Genomic DNA, 23398 nt, shown 5'->3' on the forward strand with positions numbered 1-23398 from the left:
ACATCAGGCAATTAGAAATTGTTTGCTCTGACTCTACAAAGACTACCTTTCTCCTGTACTTATGGTTGCTGCTTAATACAATTAAGATGGCACAGAAACAAAACCAAATGGGTATTAGAGCTCACTGAGGAAAACAGATATGAGTGTTTTTTTAACCAAAACTGGCAAAATTGTTGTTAAACTGTTGCTGTAGGATGATAAACTGTAAGTTATACTGATGTTGCTTGAAATAACTTACTGCCTGTCACGAGAAACAGGTGCTTAAATTCATGATTACTTGATTAATTCTGAAATTCTGTGTAGTTAAGGTAGCGTAAACTGTGTCCAAATATGTGCTATGAAAATAAGAAAAATAAGATCAAAAGAGAATGTGTAGTAAGTTACATGCCCAAGAAAAGTTTGGATTTGAGTACCTTCACTGAGCTGGCTAAGTCTAAGGCCTTTTAACTTCTGCAAAGATTTTACTCAGCTTTTAAGAGCCCTACAAGGTTTAGACCAGTTATTTTATTTGAAAGATGGCATTGTCAGATTTTGTCTACAAGTTTTCGTTGTTGGATTTTTTTATTATTTCATCTGGTACTGAGGCTATTCTTGGGAAGTCTCAAGAAATGCGAGACTGCTACATGAATCTCAGGCATGCTTTAATTACGTGAATTGGCACTCTTTTTTCTAGATGTCAGTGAAGTAGTATGTTTTTACCTAGCTGTGGACTCCAAAGATTTGTGGATTGCCCTTGTCCCATCACACCACCACATTTTGATTGTTTTCCTGGTATAATTTAACAAACATACATTCAGTTACGCCAACATACATTTTTTGTTGTTTGTTTTAATAATACTTCTGTTAATACAAGGACATCCATGAGGGACATCCATGAGGCCCAGCAAATGGAATCTCTACTGCACGGAAAGGCTTCAAGCAGTTTCTTTTGGTGTTGTTAAACATGAACATGTGTACAAAGCCTCAGAAGGGGGAGGCTGGGCTTCTCAAAATTTAAAAGAAAAGAAGTAGTCTTTCATTTCTGGTAACAGTAACTGAATTTTTGTCACCACGGCACAGTTAACTGCTGTGCATAGTGTATTTCCAAAATAAGACGGAGGGAAGCATTCTGAAGTCACGATCACCTCGTGAAAAACCCTGCGTGGGAAGTGTCAGCACTTCTGCGTGGGGCCCAGCGCTGCTGCGTGAGGCACAGGCCGCCGAGGCCGGGGTTTACGGGCGAATCCCTCCTACCCCAGCCACCGCCAGCCGCTCCATTTTCTCAGGAGCCCGTGCTACCACAGCTTGCTCCGGCCTCCCCGACTCTACCCGGACGTGTCAGGCAGCGGACTCAGCCCTTCCCTCTCCCAACAACCCGTCTGAGGCACGGCTGAGCTCGGAGCCCTCCGCATAACCCCAGCGCGGTGTCGGTCAGCTTCGCTTCACCTTTCTAGGGGCCGCCCGCGTCCCGCAGCCCCGCGCTCCGCCATTTCCTGGCTGGGCGCCGCCACCCCACCCCAGCGCCCTCCCGCCCGCGCTGCCGCCGCCGCCTGCCAGAGCATGCGCTGCGCCCCCACTCATGCGCAACGAGGGCGGCCGGGGCGCGCGCCTGCGCCGAGGGAGGCGTTCGGCGGCCGGAGGCGGCGGCTCCAGGAACTGCTACGGCTGCGCCGGGGAGGGGACGAGGAAACGCCCGGCGGAGCGCGGCGGCCCCATGGGGCCTTGAGGTCGCGGCCCCGGCCACGGAGGGGTGGTTGCGCGGAGTCGGCGGGAGGATGGAGGGCCAAGGGGCCCCGGGCGCTGGCGGCGGCGAGGAGCCCCTGGGCTCCGGCAGGATGAACCCGAAGCGGGGCGGGCGCGCCGCGGAGGAGGAGAGCCGGAACAAGCCCAAGCTGGTGAGGGGCGGCGGGGAAGGAGGAAGGCGGGCGGGGGAGGCGGCCGGCCGCCGCCCTGCGGCTTCCCGGCGGGGGGGACGTGGGGCCCGGCGGGCGGCCGGGGCCGTGGGAATGGCGGACTTAGAGATGATAATAATAATAACAATAAAACATCCCGTGAGGTTTGGGGCGCTCCCGTAGGGACTGGGGACAGCTGGAGGGGGGCGCGCTGCGGGCCTCGCGGGGCGCTGCCGGCGGCGGGGCCGGGGCCGGGCGCAGCTGGGGCCGCCCGGGCGGGGAGAGGCGCGGGGCCGGGCGCTGCTCGCTGCGGGAGCACCCGGCGCGTCGGCGGTGCTGATGCCAGCCGCGTGCTTCCCGAGGGAACTACGGAATTAATGCGGTTTTGTAGTGCTTTTTGGGGGCGGTGGCGCGGGCAGGAAAATTTTGGGAAAATTTCCATTTCCCTTTTTTTTTTTTTTTTTTGTAATCAGTAGAGGCCAGCTTTTGAATCAAATCCTCTTTAGGGCTATGGATTTTGCCTGATAACCTGAAGCATAGGTGCATTTCACAGCCAACAGTACTGCAGTGTATCGCAAGTTATAAATGCGGGAGCAGCAAAAATTGTTACTGCATCAGCGTTTACTTTGAATCGCTAATTTCTGTACTCACGTTTATTTGGGTTTATACTGAAGTAGTATATTTCACCTTAGTCTTCTAATTGGATTTCCAGAAAAGCAGTGTAGTGGATGCTTAAAGCTTACTGGACTCTTCATGGTGAATATAGTCCTAGTTACAAACTTTATTGTATAATCCTGCAAGGCTTTTCACAGGTAATAGTAAAACTTAGTTAATATCTGTGTGCTCCCACCTTGTAGTCCTCTTCTCAAGTATAGTACAGAAGAAACTTGGGCTGAGTAGCCTGGAAACTCCTTTTTTTTTTTCTTGTTGAAAACTCAATTGGAATGCGTGGAGGGAAGATATTAAGTTCATAATGTATAATGCATTAAAAATATACTGAAAGTGGCGATTATTTATAACGATGGCAGAAAGAATATTAAATAACTTGAACTCTGTATTAAAGGTGACTGTATATGTTAAGAAAACATAACCAAATATGCTGTTTTATTTTGTTTAATGGTGTTACTAGAAACAAGCTCTTACTTCCTTATACAGTATGAACAAAAACAAACTTTGTACCTAAACTAGCTAGAAAAGCTGCTTGTATGCCCCTTTGGGGAAGTGATTTTAAAAAAAAAAATTGTATGTCTGTGGCTCCAGAAGAGGTGGAGCTGGGAAAGCCAAAGTTATTTTGGGGGGTGAGAGGGATTCTTGGAGGAGATGTAGGTTTTCTGCTTCCCATCCATGTCCATCTAAAGGTAAAAGGGAGGCAGCAGTGCTTGATGTGGTTCATTATAATGGTGTGGGTTTCTTCATTTTTGTCTTTTAAAAGGAGTAAAGTCTCATTTACTCCCAGTCAGTCAAGAAAAAATGCCAGGAAGACTAGACTACTGAGATATAATCTGTGCTAATAATGAAAAAGATGGTTTGAATTACAAATCAGTGCAAATAAAATTTTTGATATGCTGGAGGAAAGGGCTGCCATTTGCAGGGACCATGTCAGGCTTGAAAGGTGGGCTTGTGCGAACTGTTAAATTCAGCATGGCCAAGTGCAAAGTCTTGGACCTGGATTTGGACAATCCCAAGCACAAATCCAGGCTGGGCAAAGAGTGGGTTGAGAGACCTGATGAGAAGGACCTGGGGGTGTTAGTTGATGAGAAGCTTGACATGAGCCAACAATCTACACTTGCAGCCCAGAAAGCCAGCCATACCCTGGGCTGCATCCAAAGCAGCATGTCTGACAGGGCAAGGGAGGGGATTGTCCCCCTCTTCTCTGCTTTCATGAGACCCCACCTGGAGCACTGCATTCAGCTCTGGGGCTCCCAGCTAAAGATGGACATGGAAGTATTAGAAGGAGTCCAGAGGAGGGCCACAAAGATGATCAAGGGGCTGGAGCACCTCTCTTATGAAGACAGGCTGAGAGAGCTGGGATTGTTCAGCCTGGAGAAGAGAAGGCTCCAGGGAGACCTCATAGCAGCCTTCCAGTACCTAAAGGGGCCTACAGGAAAGCCGGGGAGGGACTCTTTGTCAGGGCTGTAGTGTTGGGACAAAGGGTAGTGGCTTTAAAATAACAGAGGGGAGAGAGAGATGAAATATAAGGAAGAAATTCTTCACCATGAGGGTGGTGAGGCCCTGGCCAAGGCTGCCCAGAGAAGCTGTGGAAGCTCTGTCCATGGCAGTGCCCAAGGCCAGGCTGGATCGGCTGTGGGCACAGAATCACAGAATTTTAGGGATTGGAAGGGACCTTGAAAGATCATCTCGTCCAATTCTCCTACCGGAGCAGGAATCCCTAAACCATGTCACACAGGAACGCAAACTGGCGGGTTTTGAATGTCTCCAGAGAAGAAGACTCCACAACTCCCCTGGGCAGCTTGTTCCAGTGCTCTGTCACCCTCACCGTAAAAAAGTTTCATCTCATATTTAAGCAGAACATCCAATGTTCCAGCTTGCACCCATTGTCCTGTCATTGGGTGTCACCAAGAAGAGTCTGACCCCATCCTCCTGACAGTCACCCTTTACATATTTATAAACGTTAATAAAGTCACCCCTCAGTCTCCTCTTCTCCAAGCTAAAGAGACCCAGCTCCCTCAGCCTTTCCTTGTGAGGGAGATGCTCCACTCCCTTAATCATCCTTATGCCTCTGCACTGGACTCTCTCAAGCAGTTCCCTGTCCTTCTTGAACTGAGGGGCCCGGAACTGAGCGCAATATTCTAGATGTGGTCTCACTAGGGCAGAGTAGAGGGGAAGGAGAACCTCTCTTGATCTACTAACCACACCCCTTCTAATACACCCCAGGATGACATTGGCCTTCTTGGCCACAAGGGCACAGTGCTGGTTCGTGGTCATCCCGCTGTCCACCAGGACCCCCAGGTCCCTATCCCATTCACTGCTCTCCAGCAGGGCAGTCCCCAACTTATACTGGTGTCTGGGGTTGTTCTTGCCCAGATGCAGGACTCTACGCTTGCCCTCGTTATATTTCATTAAGTTTCTCCCCACCCAATTCTCCAACCTGACGAGGTCCCGCTGGGTGGCAGCACAGCCTTCTGGCGTGTCAGCCACTCCTCCCAGTTTAGTGTCATCAGCAAACTTGCTGACGGCGCACTCCATTCCCTCATCCAAGTCATGGATGAATATACTGAACAATACCGGTCCCAGTACCGACCCTTGAGGGACTCCAGTAGATACAGGACTCCAACTTGACTCCGTCCCATTAACCACAACCCTCTGGCTTCTTCCCTTCAGCCAGTTCACAGTCCACCTCGCTACCTGATCGTCCAGACCATGCTTCCTCAGTTTAGCTGTGAGGATGCTGTGGGAGACGGTGTCAAAGGCTTTACTGAAATCAAGATTCATTATGACCACTGCCTTTCCACCATTTATCCACCTGGGCTTGTGGGAGGTGTCCCTGCCCATGGCAGGGACTTGGAACCGGGTAACCTTTAAGGTCTCTTCCAACACAAACAATTCTGTGAAATAGTTCTGTGTTAGATAATTAAATTGATGCATATTCACACACACATAATTGAAGATGGGCTGTATTAGAACTCATTTTTCTTTTTTCTGCTTTGGGTCATTTTGGAAGTCATTTAAGTTTAATATAACTTGTTGAATTTAACAGAACTGCACAATTAGAATTTAGCTCCCGCTTTTGTACTAGTAGTATGTACACTGGAGTATTTTCTTAAAATTTAGTAGCCTAGTTTGAGCACCTTGACACATTGCAGCTGGTGGAAGAGTTCTGATTTCTTTTTTTTTTCCACATCATTTTGTGCTGTCACAAGGACTGGAGGTGGGAATGAGTGCCCAGTTTTTTTTTTGTCATTATTTTTGTTTGCAGTGAAATGGGCAGGAAAAAATTAAATTGCTTTGGCAAACAATCATGTGATCTCATGCCAGCCCTGAGGATAGGCTGGCATGCGACAACAGTGAACAGCCACATTCTTAGCTTGGTTTGGCAACATGCTTGTTTTGCTTGTTTAAAAGTATGCCTGTTGTACTAGGGGAAACAGACTAAGGTTGTCAGGGAAATTGCTGGCATTTGTATTTGTTAGTCCTTAACTTGGACATTGTTTGTTGTTCTTAACACTGGAAGTATCTATTGGCTACATAGGAAACAGTTAAGTGCTTGAAAGTGTTGGGTCTGGTAGGATATAGCTGTCATAGCTTTGCTGAACTCAAAGACTCTTCCAGTTCTTCATCATCTTCAATCTTCTGGGGGTTTAAAGCCAGGATTTTTACAGAAGTTCATGCTATGAGAACGGGAGACAGTGGTTATAAACTGGAACAAGAGAGAGTCTGACTAGGTATGAAGGGACAAGATCATTTGAAGGGTGATCAAGCTCTGGTTGACCAGAGATACTTGGAATATTGATCCTTGGGTGTTTTCATTTGGTTTCATTTGCACCAAGGTGTTTCCTTGGGTGCAAACCTGGACAAAGCCTTGAGCAGCTTGGTTTGATTCTTATCTTGGCCCTGCTTTTTGAGGATCAACATAGAATTAGGACTAGACACCTGAGATCCTTTCAAATGTGATGATATGAATCAGTGCTTGAAAAGGGATATTATAACAGGATATGTGGTGTTTCCAGGCTATTTGAATGCTGTCTACCTAGAAGTTACTATGGTCAATATTTTTTGTCTGAATTGTGTTTTATAATATATCCTGTTGGTTTTGTATTGGCATAAATAGAAGTATATCTGTGCATATAGTGGCTAAGTACCATGGTAAAAGCATGCTGCTTTACCCCCAAGTTAATTTCAGATTTGTGTGTTAGTTGTTCAGTGATAGATGCTTCACTTAGCTACAAACTTTATTTCTGAAAAGGGCTGTGGTGTGAGTATTATGCTGTCTTTAACAGTAGATTGAGAGAGAGAGCTTCTATAGCATGGGGTAAAAAAATAAAACCTTGGGGGTAAGAGAAAGTTTATTTAATTGGAATGCAAGTAGATCTGATGATGTGGTTTTGATGATTCATCCTACAAGGAGCAACTCATACTTTAGTTTAAAAGTAGAAATCATTTATGCTTCATATTGAAGCTTTTTTAAACAGTGTGAGCTTTGAGATGAATCAAAAAGTATGGACCCAGGATTCTGACTAATGTGCTACAAACTAGTGTCAAAAAGTGGAATAAAAGCCTTATCAAGTAGCTGAAATGCAGAAGTAAACTGAGTGTACTTGGCAGATGGGTGGAGTAACATAGCTAGGAAACGTACGTCAGGGCAGGAATGTTTGGCAGAAATGAGCTGTCAGTAGTATCGGTCACCGTTGGGCAGTGCTCTGTAGGAACACCACCTCGTTTACCTCAGGCTGTTGGGTGTCATTCTCCCGCGGGGAGAGAATGTGTTCTTTGCACAGGAAAGAACGCATAAGAAAAGACTCATAATTCATGAATTATGAATCATGTTAAGCAAAAGATTTTGGCAAATGAATAAAATAAATTACGTTTGAGATCACAGCGTCTCAGTAAAATTAGTGAATGCCTGTAGAGGATTCTCGCTTCAAGCATATGCCTGAAATACACCTGAAATATGTATGTTTTAGAAGGCGCTTGGTGTGCTTAGATCAAAGTCAAGATATTCCAGCAACTGAAGAGTGGTATTGATGTCTTAAAAAAACTTGCTTATGTTGCAGAAAAGGATAGTGATCGGGCACTAGTTCTAATATGGTAGAACAGGACATACTTAGTGCTGACTAGCTTTAGCTTGTAATGTGATTTGATATTGACACTGTTTAAATGAAGTGATACAGTGATAAACCTATCTGTTTGTGGTAATTAAACTTCCTGAGCTACTACTTGTAAGACAAAACTGTAGAGCTATTCTATACGGTACAGGAAGCTTTGCAAACAAACCAGATTTCACCGAGGCAACGCGGAAGAGGATTACCATGAAAACTAACAGTATGCATATCATAATGTGGAGTGGTGCTTTCATCATACAGGAGTGATGCTTTCTGAGAGTTGAAGCATTGTGGTGTCCAATATCCTAGTTAGAGTACAAACTTTTGTTTTTGTATTGCAAATAGTCTGTTAAGCATTAATGATATTGTGATTGCTGATGACCCAGTAGAAGGAAGAGGTTAAGGCTCAAAAATGTTGGGTGGGTTACAAGAAGACTTCATGTTTTCCACATCAATTGCAATTCTTTAGGGGTAAACAATAAGGCTAATAAAATTGCTCCAATTCTTTTCATCCCTGCCCAATTCTAGAGGCCAAGTAGAGGAAAAGATGTCCGTTGCTGCTGAAGCAACTGACAATTTCAGTTGGTTATTCATCAGTTTACTTGTTTAACCTTAAAACCACAAGAAGTTAGGAAATGACTAAAATGAATGGTTTTACATAGTTCCTTACAACTTGTGTGCCATGGTCATTCTTTAAATTCGGTGTCTTTTATTATTTAATAACTTCATTTTGGAGGAAATAACTTTACCATTATAACCATTTATAATAGCAGAGAAGATAACTTTTAGAAAACATTAACAATTGAAAGGCTTTCTATGTCTCTGTACTAGCTTAAAAGTTTCAAGTAGACAAAACTAATTTGGACCAGGATAAACTTACATGTTACTTTGTATCAAACTCATCACTTTCTTGTGAATGAAGTAGCTTTTTCCTACAGTTTTAGTAGAGTAAGTATCTGTAGGTCTCCTGATTTCAAGCGTAACTTTCTATTAGGTAAATAAACTGAGTCTTGCTGAACAAAAGTAGTAATAACAGTTTGTAAAGTTTGTTACCTACTAATTGATTGTATGGAGGAAAGGGATGACAATCAATGAAATGCTGAAGTAGTTGCTTATTTTTTCAGAAAGTCTCTTGAACTGAATACCTAGCCAACGTCTGTGACTTTGAACAGACTGTGTGCTGTTTAGGCGTAGAACGTTAATGGTGGCCTTAAAAATATTTGTTCAGAGGCAGAGAAGAGGAGACTATCAGCTATTCTTGGACAGCATTGCTAGCCTAGTCTCTGTGCTGACCTCAGTGCTATTCTGACCATTCTGTTTGGCACTAATGAGATGAAGAGACTGATCTAGTCAAAAATCTCCTGTATTTATTTTCTTCTTTGATTGTTTACTAGAATTCCTTTTCCTTCAGTTTATCTAAGTTCATCCATTACCACTGTTAAATATGATTGACTGTTTGTCAGTCATCTTGTGATAGTTTGTGATGCAAAGTACTTTGGTCAGGAGAAATTTTAGTTCTGTAGTCGTTATTCTTTCAGTTAGTAGTGTGTCAAGAGCTAATGATGGTTATTAGAATATTGACCTTTGAGGATGTGTGGGTTTTTTTTTTGATGAGTGTAGCTCTTGTAAGGAACAAATACTAAGACAATGTGAGGTTCAGTAGATTCTAGATACATGTAGTTATTTCTTGTACAGTATAGTTTCTTTTTGCTTTTTTGTTACATTTTGGTTCTTCATATTCTGCTGTTATATACTTGTATAGCTGTAGAATTGAAGTTGCTTTAAAAATAACTGTGTCTTCATAATGGAACTGAGCTGGATGTTTGCATTTGATTGCATGAGGAGATGAGAACATGGCAGTTATTAATCTTAGTTACGTGCAGTGTTCCAGTTGCATTGCAGTAGGGAACTGTTTGCTTAAAGAAGAAAAAAGAAGAGTGTTTGGGACTGCAGTGGTCATCAGTGGTGTAAATGGGGAAAATAATCAAATTCTATTTCTTAGTGTACTTCAATTGTCAAACTAAGCATATATGCTGATGCCATATACAGTTAGTTTTTTGAGCCACACACAACATAACATTGCAGAGTTGCATTTATTTTGGACTTAATTTTAATTTCAAGTCTAATAGTCTTAGCAATTAATACTTTAATGGTCTTTCTTGAATACCATTGTATTTATGAAAAACGAACAGGAGTTTGGATAGTTGAGTGTCAGATAAATCTCATGCTTTGCTTGATAAGAGGTGTAGCTTTTGAAGTGGGCTTTCTTAAGCTTCACTTACTAAAATACTAGACGTGAGAAGTTCATCTGAATAATTTTAAAAATCTTTTAAGATACCCACACAGCTTTTTGTACATATATTTTGTGCCTGGGGGGAAAAAAAGTGCCAGGTATGCTTTATTAGAGAACTGTTCGTGTGTTTGCTATTGTACTGGTATTGGGCAGGATAGCTTGTCAGTATCAGCATATTCTGTTTACTGCACCTAGAGCAAGCAAATAAATTGGTTTTGGTTTGGAAGAAAATCTGGAAGTGTTTTTTTCCTGGGAAAATAGACTGAAATCACTTGTTAGATTAATCACTTCAATAGTCATTGGGTCAACTTCTGGGACTTCATTACAAGTGAATGCAGTAAAGCTCCTGGTGTGGTAAATGGATCGTTTAAATGCTTATTGAACTGACTGCATGTTTCTTGCTTTTCTGCCAACTGTGCCTGTCAGAGCCATATTAAGCCCTGTATTTCTGCGGCTTGTTTTTAAAAAATACATCTACTTGACTTCTGAGCTCTGAGTTTTTAAGGAACTTGGCTTTTTTTTTGTTGTTGTTTTTTTTTCTTTTAATACTATTATTATGGAGTGCTTTTGAAAAAAACGTTCTGGAATGCTTACATTGGAAAAACCATGTCAAAGCAATTCTTGATATAGTAAGTGCCGACTTGATCTCAATTTGATGCTTGCACGCAAGCTATGAATTGAGCTTTTTTGCTTTCAATGTAGCGTCAGTACAAAGCTAGTTTGCTAGATAGCAACACTTGGTGTGCATCAAATTGCTGTGCATCTTCCTTCCCTGTCCTGTGCTCTCCTGAGTGCAAGCAGCTGATCTTTTCCTTTAGGTATGTTGTGGAGCTGGTCAGACTGAGTAAAAGCTATTATAGAGCTATTGAGTTTGGTCAATTAAGAGTAATGAGAATAAGCCACCACCTTTTACCTCCCATTTCCTAAAGCGACTGTTTTAACTTTAGAAGGCTTATCTTCACTTTTACTGAAGTAGGGTCTTAGTCTGTTTTTACCCTTTCATAGACATGCAGCCCTTTTAAGTACAACCATATGCCTTTAACCTGGGGTTAATCCTTTGTTGCAAGTTAGGTATTTTGTTTTAAGATGAACAGTGACTGGTTAACTTGGAGAGAGTTCTTCTGAAGTCATTGAGATACCGGTTTGATTTGAGAAAATTCTCCAGTCCTTATGCACAAACCTTGCATATTGTTTTTCATTCCTGCTTACTTGCTTCCCATTTGGCAATGCATGAAGGTATATATAGTCTAATTATCCCTGTGAAGTGACAGTCTCAGTTTCTGTATACTTTCCTTACTGCTATATGCAGAGATAGTTTTGAGAAGACTCTTAACTGAGTATGTTGTTGGTTTCCTGGAACACCTCTTGCTCTTGTGAGTACAATAGACAGTGAAATAAATATCGCAGTCTGCTTGATGATTCCTTTGCTACCATTTGAGGAGAGGATTAAAAAAAAGTAGAACGTTGCTGTTGGGAGAGGATTTATATACTTAACAATAAAGCAGAAGACCCATAGTAAGTTGCAAAAGCTAACAAAGCCCATACCATGAAGAATACAATCAAATATTGGACAGCTCATTGAAAATTGAGAATTTTACGTTTGATAGACTTCGAAGAAGTGAGGGCATGTATATTTGTCTTTAATATTTAAAAACAAAGCAAACCACACCACCAGAATACCACAGAACTCAGCCAGCCAAAAACAGAGCTTGCAAAGGAACTGGTAGTGGAAGGGATGCAGTGAGCCAAAGGAGTGGGAATTACCCTCGAACACTATTCATTTTGTCTGTACCCAGTAATTGTGGACTATGGTCACAGTGGTCATGTCAACAACTCCTTACAATATTGTTCTTTCTTCCAAGACAATTCCTAGCAAAGAGCAAATGTTTGGTTGGCCAGTATTTGGTCCCTTCATAAACAAGTTGATTGTAAAGTTGCTTTTTTTTTTTTTTTTTCCAATAATAAATTTGATAATACATTTAATATCATGGTAAAACTTGGGAAAATGAGTAATGCTGCTGTAGCAATGGATTTTAGCTTTTCCTTGAAGAACAGAAATTTTAGGTTCAGTAATAACCAGCATGCGTAGACTACAGTGCAACTCAGTAGTCAAAACAGTGGGTTAAACTGAATTTACAGTTGCTGAGATACAAAGAGGGGCTTTCTCCTCCTTTTTGTATTCTTTCCTGTTTATAGCAGCTTCCTGAGAAGATTGTTTGTCCTACAGGGAAGTAGGAAATGAAGTAGCATGTGAATAGAGAGGAATTATATTGTACATAATAATGGAGAAGCCAGTAGGATCATTTGACTACAGTACAGTTGAGAGTTCCTGTTAAGAAGGAGCAGGAATTCATGATTCCAGGTGCTTGTAATGGGTTATGAGGAAAGTATTAAATGCTGCTAGAGGGGAAGGTAAGCAAAACAGATAGTTTGTCATAACACTGAAGAGTGGTATGTGCTTAAATTACCCATGTGAATTTTATTAAATCTTTACCATGATTTCATGAAACAAATATTTTAATGTAAAATGTTAACTGATAGGATTACTGTTTATCTCAAAAGTCATTCAGGAATTAGCTTCAATCTCAGTATACTCTGAGCTAACCTTAATGGAGCTACTGTTTTATCAAGCTTTTTCTGAAGTTCAAATAGGAAAGCACAGATTAGTCATTTAAAAGGTCAGAAGAAAATCATATTCAGTTTACAGATGAAAACTTTATCAAAGCCTACTGCTGTACCTTTACCTGTGTAGTTTGGGAACGGCTCCACCAGTCTGTAAATAAGTTGAACGTACGAAGTGCTATATAAAGAACTCACCAGTCATGTAGCATACTGGTATAAACTGCTGATCCTATGCTGCTTTAAGGAGAACTTGTCTGATATGGTTGATGTAGAAACTTGGTGGAAACTATTTGGATTCTAGCAGTAGCTCTGGAAAATGTCAAAACTTATTTTTATCTTCCTTTGCACTGGCTAATGTGAAAACTGTCCCTTTCTAATAGGCTTTCTGAATTATTATTTTTTTACAATTGTCTAAGCTGATCCAGCTGGTGGCTTTCCCAGTGCCACCCTTGCCCTTGTGTCTCACAACCAGCAATTTTATTGGCTTAAACTGCTGTGGAGCTACACCTTTTAATTTTGCTCTGATTTTGAAGCATACTTATGAACATCAATGACTCATTGTCTGAAACAAGCTTATTTTGAGCTACAAATAACAGAAGTTTCTTGAAGGAGTTGAAGAAAATTCATCTAAGTTTCTTTACAGTTACTATTTTCATCTTCTGAATTAAGTTGCTTTTTGGCAAAGGCTTTTTTATGTCATCTGGAAAAATGCTGTTTCTTGATTAGTCCGTTTGCTTTTGGAGTGTTAATAGTGTTCTGTCAAATCAGACAAAAATAAGGAAGCCATTTCAGTTTCTCTCAACCTGCTGTTGAAGTCAGACCAGAAAGCTTCCTAGGATCTGTGTATTCCCCTTGTACAGGGATGGAGTGTGAAGGTGCACCTTTCCTTCATCCCTTGAGGATCAGCAAATGGCATTTGTGAGGGCCACTGTACACTATTAATGTGCCTCTAGCCTGTGTCTCTCTTCCCTCCTATCTGGGAGCAGTGCTGATGTGTTCAATGTTCTAGCTCTATCATTAAAGGCTTGGTGCCCTCTGCTGTTAATAATGACCACCCTGGGTGACCTTCTGGCTTTGACATGGAGTTGTATATCTTATTTTCCTAGTATTGCTTAATTCTAAATGATCAGTCTCCTCTTGAATGTGGGAAGAAAGTACAGTAATCAGGGAATGCCAGAGAGCTTCCTGCAACCAGGTTGAGAGGATGGCCGTAAGTTAAACACTTTTCATTGAGCCAAGTTTTCCAAAGTCTCTTTCAGGGATTGAAGTCCATGTAAATTCAAAAAAAAATAAAAAAATCATCTTCTCTTGACTTTCTGATTTTTTTAAACTAAGAAGGTCAAGTTTCAGTTTGCTTCACCTGAAATTGTAGCCTGTGGTCAGAAGAGGGTATTACAGCATGCTGTGATTTTGGTGAGTGGCAAGCAGTAGAGTAAAAATTGTTTGTAGGTTTAGAAGCTACCCAGCTGATTGATCACTGTTTCATTATATATATGTGGTAAACTGTGAGTTGCTTTTAATTTTATTTTTGTGGTGAAAGTGAGAATCTTGAGTGTAACAGCTCTGAACACAGATAACTACTGTTTAAATATAATACAGTGTTTATGAGTTATCTTCGCAACTTAGAATTCGTGGCCAGCTCCCATGTGATCTGGAATGCTTTGCTAACAAAGAAGTTAGAAAAAGAAAAAATATATAATTGCTGTGATTTTAACATTAAAAGCTAATCATCTCAAATCATTTAATTCTTTAAATGTTGATATTATTACTTCAGTAGTCTGAACTGAGCTTTGATGAGGAAATGGTGATCTTTATACCAATAGATGTAGTGAGCTGTTGTAAAAATTTCTTTGCAGTCCCTGTTAGGACATGAACAAGGTTGAAACTGACCTTTTAAGATAAAAGAATTGAGTGGTGCAATTGCATTAGTATATGCTGTTCTTTTTTGGAGTGCCTTATGATTTGTCTGTAGTGAGAGACTAACAGCAATACACTAAAACTGTGTGGAGTAAATATTTTTAATTATTGGTGGAATGGAAGGGCATTCTATTTGAAAAAAGCTCTGTCACTTAATTCCACCTTCACTGAAAAGACTTAGGTAAATCAGTAGGAATTTGTGCTTTGGTACAGGAATTGGTGAAGTTCCATAGTTTGTGCTAATATTAACAAGCAGGGAGGAAAAGAGATGATATGCTGACCTCTTAAATTGTGTGGTTTTATGTATCAACATTAATATCTTTTATTTGCAAATGTTTAATCATAAAGGTTCTTGCAAAACCTTTTGCCTTTGAGATACTGTTAAAATCAGAAAGTTTGTGTCTTTAACAAGCTAGGAAAGGATTGATCTCTTTTCATCTTGTAGTGCTCTGGCCATTTTATAGGGGGTTGAAAGACTAATGCTAGAGGACTGACTGCAAACACTGTGATATCTCAAGCTTTCTCCTAGGGAGGTAAACTACTTTTCATTTAGGTTCTTAAATCAGTCTGAAAGCAATAGTTACAAGATATTGTGATTTGCTTCTTAGTGTAAGAGACTGTCAAAACTGTGTGTCAGTGAGAATCTACAGGCATATAACTACCTTACTTCTGCCTCCAGCTACTTGCGGTTTCACTTCTACCTGTTAAATGTGTTGCTTATCTTGAGTATCTACTGGCAGCAGCATAGTTTGTGCACCGTAAGGAGTTCTGAGAAGTGGGCTTGATGTCTGGGGAAAAAAAAAAAAAAAAGTTGTGTGGTATCTTGCTTTAGTATTCAGTATTTTGGCCAGAGGATTTTGAGTGACAAATGCGATATAAATGTAGGGATAGAGTAGATCATCCTGCTGGAGGTTCTGGGAGAGATTGACAGTACTTAAATAAAGGGAGAGCAGGGGGAATGTTTCTAGTACAAGTGATTGCTAAAGCATTCTGAGTTCTAGAACTTCTTGCTTACATAGATGTCTCTGGATTGAAATCATGGTTGAATTTTACTTCTTTTGGACTTATTGATGAACAATCTTCATTAAGAAAGTCTGTTGGAATAAAGAAATCTTAGTTTTGATTTCAAGTTTAGAGTATTAATTCTTCTTTTAACTCCATGCTAAATCTACACAGTGAAACTAGAGAACTGTAGGATGGAAGGAAGAGGTTTGAGATGTTGCAGTTATGAAGGAGAAGGATTGGTGTAAATATCTGGACTAGAAAGACATTTTATTCTAGCCGTCTCTGCTGAGTCTGTCTGGGATGGAGGTTTTTTTTTTTTTTTTTTTTTTTTTTTTTTTTTTTTTTGTAGCACTCCTTGTGGTGGTGTGTTCTAGATTTGTGTTCAAAACAGTGTTAACATACCGGTGTTTTAGCTGTCGCTGAACAGTGCTTACAGCGTCAAGTTTTCTGTTGTTGTTGTTTCTTACTGTCTCTTTCCAGCAGCCAAGGGCAGGGACACCTCCCACCAGATCAGGTTGCCCAGGGCCTCATCCAGCCTGGTCTTGAGCATCTCCAGGGATGGGGCATCCACAGCTTCTCTGAGCAGCCTGTGCCAGTGTTTCACCACCCTCTGAGTGAAGAATTTCCTCCTAACGTCTTATCTAACTCTCCCCTCTTTTAGTTTAAAAACATTCCCCCCCTTGTCCTGTCACTATCTGCCTGAGGAAAAAGTTCATTTCCGTTCAAGTTTTGAAGTGTGAACCTATTGTCTCTCCTTCATGCCTTGACCCTTCTTCCAGTATTTCTATATTCTTGCGCATTTCTTTGTCTTCAGAAATATAATAATGGCAACTGTAGCTGAGACAGAAAGTGGAATTAAAACCAGTATTGTGTATTAACATCTTCCACCAGGGGAAATAAAATATTGTATGGTATATGTTGAACAGTTATAAGTTCATTTCCACTAATATTGAACTAATTTGAGCACCTTGAACGTTTTGGCTGGTGAGAGCATAACCAAGGAGCACAGAATCCTTCTGCCCAAGGATTGCTGGTTAGAACCAGTGACTTGCAGGGCTGTGTCATTCACCCATTACTGCACTTTTTCAGATACAGCAATTGTTTTTCTTTTTTTTTTCCTCCTTAAGTTCTAGACCATTACCTATTCATGACTGTTTGGTGTAAATTAAGTAGTGCTTATTAACCTACTCTTCCTTGATGTGATTGTTGATAATGGTAGTGCAATAAAGATTGCTTTCTTGGCTGTGGATAAAGATATGACACTTGTGATCTGTATCAGCAGGTTTTTACTACTGTTAGTGAAAAAGTGAGAATAGGGAGGCATAGGTAATAGTGACTGGTTTTAACATTACTTCTTCAATCAATTTATGGTACTCGCTATTGAGAGTATTGAGGTGAATTTAGGAGATGAGACAGTGCTAAAATGATACAAGGATCAAAAAGCTAGGGCACAGTAAATTCTCATCTCTCAAATCTCGACAGCTGTCAAAACTGAGATTGTCATAGCTATTTGCTGATTCAGCTTATTCAGTGTTTGTCTTGGAAAGCTGTTTAAAGAGAGATTGCATTTATTTATTTATTTATTTTTGCGAAATAGTAGAGGTGTTAGTTATACATGCTGCAGTTTTGTGAGTTAACTGGTTGAAAGACAAGGTGAGAGGGGATATAAGCCTGTTTTTTTTGATAACATACATCAGGTTCCATGCTCATGTAGTTGTGCTTGTGTTAGAACACTTCCTGAAATTTTGGGTGCTTTTTAAATGTTAGGATAGATGGAATATAGACTTTACTCTAAAACAGTAGGTAATTTTGCCTTGTTTCTTTGATTTGTGTGTGTGTCTTTTTTTAATAGAATATCCAAATAAAAACTTTGGCAGATGATGTGGTAAGGTCTTTGGAATATCTTAATTTGCAATGAAAACTACACGCTGCATGCTATTTTATTCCAAATGTTGTGGACAATATAACATGTTCTTATAAGGATATTAAGTGTTGGGTTTTAGAAAAATTAGTTACTATACTTAACGACCTTCATTTGTAACTTCAATTGAAGAAAAGTTGTTAAAGATGCTTCTCCAAATTGTTATCATTAACCATGTTCTAAATGCTTTGGTAATACTGTAGATGTGTTTAAACTTTCTGGAAGTAACTCGTGTTACTTCTTTTGGCCTTCTTTTTAACAGTAAAGGGTCTGCAGTGTTTCTTTGAAGTTAGTAACTACATGATTCAAGTGGAACTATTTTGGCTAATAATAGTGCACTGTATGTTGAGGAACTTTGTATTCAATAGCACCAAGCAGATAATTTTGAATACTTGCATATACTTGATATTATTTCATAATTTCAAAATAGATTGCAGTACAACTATCAACTTCTATTTTCTATGTATGATAGTTAAGCCATGCTGGCTATTTTGTTAGTCATCACTTACATACCTGAAGCGAAGAAATAGTGCCTGGTAATCATATGTAAGATTCATTTATGTCTTTAAAGTGATCTTACATCTCAGTCTGATTAAACAAATTTATTGTTAATGATGTGTATTTCAAATGGATCACAGTACAGTGAAATTGATCGTGAATTACTTCTTCATGACTGCTGAAAGGGTACTTTAATGTAAGTGAGGAGTAAAACTGCATTTGATGTATATTGGTTAATTTTGGGTGTTGTTTTGCCAGCATTATGTTACATGTTGTAGCCTTTTCAGTAGGATATGTCCTAATTTGAATTTCAAAGAAGCATGACTATTCTTGTGAGGGAAAAATGTGATTAGTGTAAAATGGTTGCATTTTTTAAAAAATTGACAATATCCTTTTAGGTAATGTGTTTCTGTCCACAAATGTAAGACTTCTGGGGGGGAGGGGGGGGGGGGGGGGGGGAAGAATCTAAACCCACTCCTCTCAAAACCACAAACACAAAAAAAATAACTTCCCAAAAGTTCAAAGGACATGCAGCTTATCTGGGGATACTTCTGGTTCAAAAGTCTACAACAGTCTCAAATAGGATCTCAAAGCAAAACCTACAAACAAAAACAAAACCCTGAAACAAACAAACAAAAAAAACACCACTACCACAACAAAATGAAACAGGAAAAATAAATGAACAACTGCTCTTGCCTGTCTTCAAAAGCACTTAATCAAATTTCTCCCTTCCAGATTGGACTAATTTAAAATTAATCTGTTTCCTACAAATGAAATAGTCCTTTGGATTTTTCACACCTCGCATATGTTAATTATAGACAACATAAATTTTGTTTTATATGTCTTGATAGATAGTGCAATAAACGCTATGAATGATACTGGTAACCCTACGTAAGCTGCTGGTAAATGAAAGCACATCTTAATAAGGCTGTTCCTTGCCTAAAACAAATATACTAGTATTTGTTGATGCAAACAGTTAATTTACAAAATTTCTATACATATAACGTTCCATTCATATGTATGTTCATACATGTGTGTGTATATATATACACCTATCTATAAAGATGGTTTTACTGAAGTAAAAAATTTCTAAGTCTGTATCTAACTCTATTTAGGATGGAGTTAGATATTAAATAATACAGTAACAAATGGCCTTATAAGGAAGGTGTGCTTGTTGGTTGTTTCCAATATTAACAAATTAACGGAATAAGCATGCTTAAAAAAAAAAAAAAAAAGTGTGTGTGGGGGGGTATAAGGCATAAACCAAGTCAATGTTAACCAGTGAAATGTCATGGCAAGTTATATGGTATGCTTTCACTAATGTCCTTTATGTGTATTTAACTATGGATGGCTGCTTTTATGTGAGTAATCTTTTACCTGGCTTTTTAAAATTACATGCTAATTTCAGGAGTCTGTGCTCAAAAGCACTTCAAGGAGTTGTGAACTAGGAGCATTAATTCCTCTATGAACTTTATTTTACTTCAGCAGGATTTTTTTTATAAGCCTGATGAACTTGAGTGGCTCCTTCCCAACGCTGGCTTTTTCAGTTGTCCTCCAAAGGCTTATAGCTCTTCAGGTGAAGGAACGTTGGACATGACCTTTGTGGTACCATGTTTACTCACTATGAGAATAATTAGGGAGTAATGACAGAAGATCAACTCGAGATTTTGAAATGCTAAGAATTTAATGTAGATGGTATGCTTTTGAAACTGTTAGGAAGTCATATCGCATTTGCATGTAACCTGTTGTGAATCTACCTGAAATGTTTTTTTTTCTATGAAAACTAATCTCTGAATGTAAGAGAATTATTACTTAAAGTAGTTTGAATTTTATCTCTGCTGCTGAGATGAACTAAAAATATGTGTGTATTACTATCATGTAATTGAGTTAATGTCTCTGTTTTCATATGTTTCTGTTTGTCTCTGCTTATTTTTAAATGGATATCTTTACAGCGTGACAGAATAACAAGCTTCAGAAAATCAGCAGTGAAAAAAGAGAAACCTCTTATTCAGCATCCTATCGATGCTCAACCAACTATAAGTGAAATCCCACTTTCCCAGGCACTTGTTGATGAACGTTGCATGAACTTATCAGAAAAAGAAGTTATGGATCTCTTTGAAAAAATGATGGTAAGATGACATGCCAAATTGTTTTATGAGATTTTCATGTTATTAATGTAGTAGTAAGTTTAAAATGTTGTTTTGGAAGTTCTGGTATGTAAACAGCTGAATAACTCTGAGTGGTGGGATCCTTTCTATACAAGTTTCTTAGACTACTTCTTCAGAGAAAATAAACGGAAAAAGGAGAAAAAAAGGTGGGAGAAACTGGGGATTATTTCATTAAGATAATCTCTGTATGCCTTAGTTGTGGTAGTTAGACACTGCTGTTGAGGGATTGTTTTTAATAAACTTAAGTAAATACCTTTGGAAAATAATAATTTCCATTAATTCTGAGTTATATAATTATTCAAAGCTGAATTTTATATAATCCTGACCATTTTTTCTTAGGTGAACTTGTCAAGGTTTGTGGTTCCACTCACAAGCATGCTTTCTATTAGTAGTATAGAAACAGACTTTAGAAATAGATGTGTACTAATTCTGTCATGCACATTGGTGTTGGTACACAAAGCATCGGGAAGGGCAACCTTCTGAGATTGCTTTAGGTACTGTTTTCTGTATCATTCTTGAAAATTGTCATAAATTTCCACACAGCCAGCATGGCCTAAGAACTGTCCCATTCCATTGCACAGTTCTCTTCTCTTCAATGAAGCTCGTTTGAAAGACTGTCATTTTTGTTTGAAAGACAATCATTTGCTTGATTTGCTTGTTACGTTAAAGGATTCCTTTTTGACTTTTCCAAGTAATGTTAATTGAAGGAGACAATAGACCAGTCTTCCAGAGACTAGTGGTTCTCTGAAAAACCTATTGACTAGTAAGTTCTTGCAGTGGCATTGAATGGTCTTAGCTGCTAATCTGATGTAACCTTGATTTTTAATGGCAAGACAGTCATGGCTAGTAACGGCTGCATTTTTTATTTAATTGTTAAGTTGAAGCAGGCATTTATACATATTACATATCTAGTAGGGTATTTGGATTTTCAAGGTTGTTTTAAATACATCAGTTGGAACATACATCTACCCCAGTGGCAAGCTGATAGTACACATAATCTGAGCCTTCTGGGTAGAAGCAATGTTGCAGGAACATTGTTAGTTGTAATAAAATTTGTGTTTTTATTAAAAAAAAAAAGGCACAGGGATGTGATGAGAGTTAATACTTATGTAATGAGTATTGTCATCTGTTTTTATTTTTTGAGCAAAATTTCGTTAATGGCAATTGCTTTCAATGCAATCATATTTTTGACGAACTCTTGAAAATAACAGGCACTTTAAGGGACAGAATTAGATTAGAAAATCAGATCAGAATTAAACTGACTAAAGCAGATATGCTGGAAAAACTCACTTCTGCTTAAAAATGAGCATTTTGTACAAGAAAAAAAGTATAAAAATTGGAAAACCAAAAATATTAAATAAAATCCCGATGGTCTCTTTCTTTACAGGAAGACATGAATTTAAATGAAGACCGTAAAGCTCCTTTAAGAGATAAAGACTTGACCACAAAACGTGAGATGGTTGTCCAGTACATTTCTGCAACTGCCAAATCTGTAAGTAGTTGTCTCTCCCAAACAAGTGAAACTAATAAGCTTAGCTTTGTGATGAAACTTCTTTTTTTTTTTTTTTTTTTGGATTTACCTTCTAAGAGTGATAGGAGGGGAAAAAAAATCTGCTTACTAGTGTACTTTGAAACTCCTGCAGCTGGGTATGAAGTGTTTGCATTTGAGTTGCTGGGCAATGTGAAAAGGTGCTGCTTCATTGTAAACCACAATAAATTTCAAATTCACTGATGTATAGTAATGGATAATAGAACTAGAAAATATTTTTGTGCAATTTGTATGATTTTTTTTGAACCAAAAGTACTTGGAAAGGACAGCATGACTTTATGATTTAAGTAACAGCATACATACTGGATGTGCAATTTGCAGTGTTAGACAACCACAATATTGAAATTACTTAGAAATAAAGTCAATATTTTAGCTTAATTTGAATATGTAGCTGGCTTGAAGATTGTGTTAAATATTCTGTTAATCATTTTATATACTATGGAAGTAGTGAAAAGATGGTCTTAAGGTACCATGGTCTTTTCACTTTCCTGTAGTGAAGAGATGGTCTTAAAGTACCATTTGAAACTGTTTTCAAGTAGAAAAATATTTTTCAGACCTTTTATTTGTGTTGGCTATTGTCTGTACTGAAAGGTGACTGATTAACCCTTAGTTGATGGATCTCCATGGAGAATTTTTGAAAATGTCTATTTTGGGGTAATAGAAATAAGTGTAAGAGAACTAGTATATGCTTGAACAGCTGTTAGGGTGTGGCAACATCATCTCAAGTGCTGATGAGCTACAATTTATTTTCTTCAGTAGTAGGAATATTAGTACTAAGTAGTTATAAAATAAAACAGTAATGCTTTTTCTGTGTTAGAAAAATGACTATGGCAATATGCAAAAAGAACTATACAGTTCTTCTATGTAATAAGAGAATACATCACAAGGCTACATGAGTATTGCACAAAACACAAATGCAAATGGATGTGATTTCACTAGAAGTAGTTTGTATCCTGATTTGTGCCATTGTTTGCTGTATATATTGTTGCTGTATACGTTGTTTGCTGCATATAGAACTTCAAAGAACTACTATATTACTGAATTCTAAGGAACTGAATTAATTGCAATATTGTCAGAACTGCTTATCAGCACTGGGGGCAAGTGGTGGAAGGGGTTAGCTTTTCATATTTAAGGGACAGTAGTATTCTTCAAGTTACCAGATTTGATATCAGCATGGTTCTTCAATAGAATTAGATAATGTATATGGTTTTATTTCGAAATTAGGATGAATCTCATCCTTTTTTCACACTTAACCTTTTATTGCAAAAAGTAGCTTACTAGACACAAAGCCTGTGTATGGAATAATTGTTCAAACACCTTATGGCAACAGCACTAGCAGCTCTACATGGTGGAGTCTGATTGCAAGATACTGATAACATTATATTAAACAGTAATTTGCTTCTTAATTAAATGGAGCGGAGAATAAGATTATTTTTGGTGTCTACCTAGTGAATCTGTAAGAATAGACTGCAAATGACACAGTAAGCTTTTTTTTTCTTCTAACTTTTAAAATCAGCTTGCTGTAGTTAAACTTCAGGAAAAAAAAACTAGAATCACATGCAATTATTAAACCTAAATGCTTTGCATTAAATATTAAAAAGTTAAATGAGGAAAAGTTTCTATTACAATGTGCAAATTGTGATTACCCTTTTAAGAGGAGTGATGTTCTTGCACGTATTTGCCTTAAAGGACAGAGTGAAGGACTGCAAATTTTGATAAGTAATCAAGCGTGTTAAGCATTGTTTAGCTAAATACACAGGTTAATAGAAAATTA

At 38.9% G+C, this 23398-nt stretch overlaps 1 protein-coding gene across 10 annotated transcripts in view; it reads left to right on the forward strand.

The window, feature by feature from the left end:
• The first annotated feature begins 906 nt into the window (after window positions 1-906).
• DIAPH2 (diaphanous related formin 2) overlaps window positions 907-23398 on the forward strand; it is a 191553-nt gene continuing 169061 nt past the window's right edge. For 2 of the 10 annotated variants that reach the window (XM_040572801.1, XM_040572803.1), the window contains exons 1-5: window positions 1580-1874; window positions 17341-17373; window positions 19393-19512; window positions 19860-20036; window positions 21463-21567. In XM_040572801.1, coding sequence (XP_040428735.1) covers window positions 1755-1874; window positions 17341-17373; window positions 19393-19512; window positions 19860-20036; window positions 21463-21567 — 555 coding nt within the window. In that variant the 5' untranslated portion in view covers window positions 1580-1754. Of the gene's footprint in view, window positions 1875-17340; window positions 17374-19392; window positions 19513-19859; window positions 20037-21462; window positions 21568-23398 lie in introns of those variants that run through there. The other 8 variants (XM_040572805.1, XM_040572806.1, XM_040572804.1 and 5 more) reach the window with 7 other exon arrangements.

This window comes from Cygnus olor, chromosome 13 (genome assembly GCF_009769625.2).
Source record: "Cygnus olor isolate bCygOlo1 chromosome 13, bCygOlo1.pri.v2, whole genome shotgun sequence".
NCBI lineage: Eukaryota > Metazoa > Chordata > Aves > Anseriformes > Anatidae > Cygnus > Cygnus olor.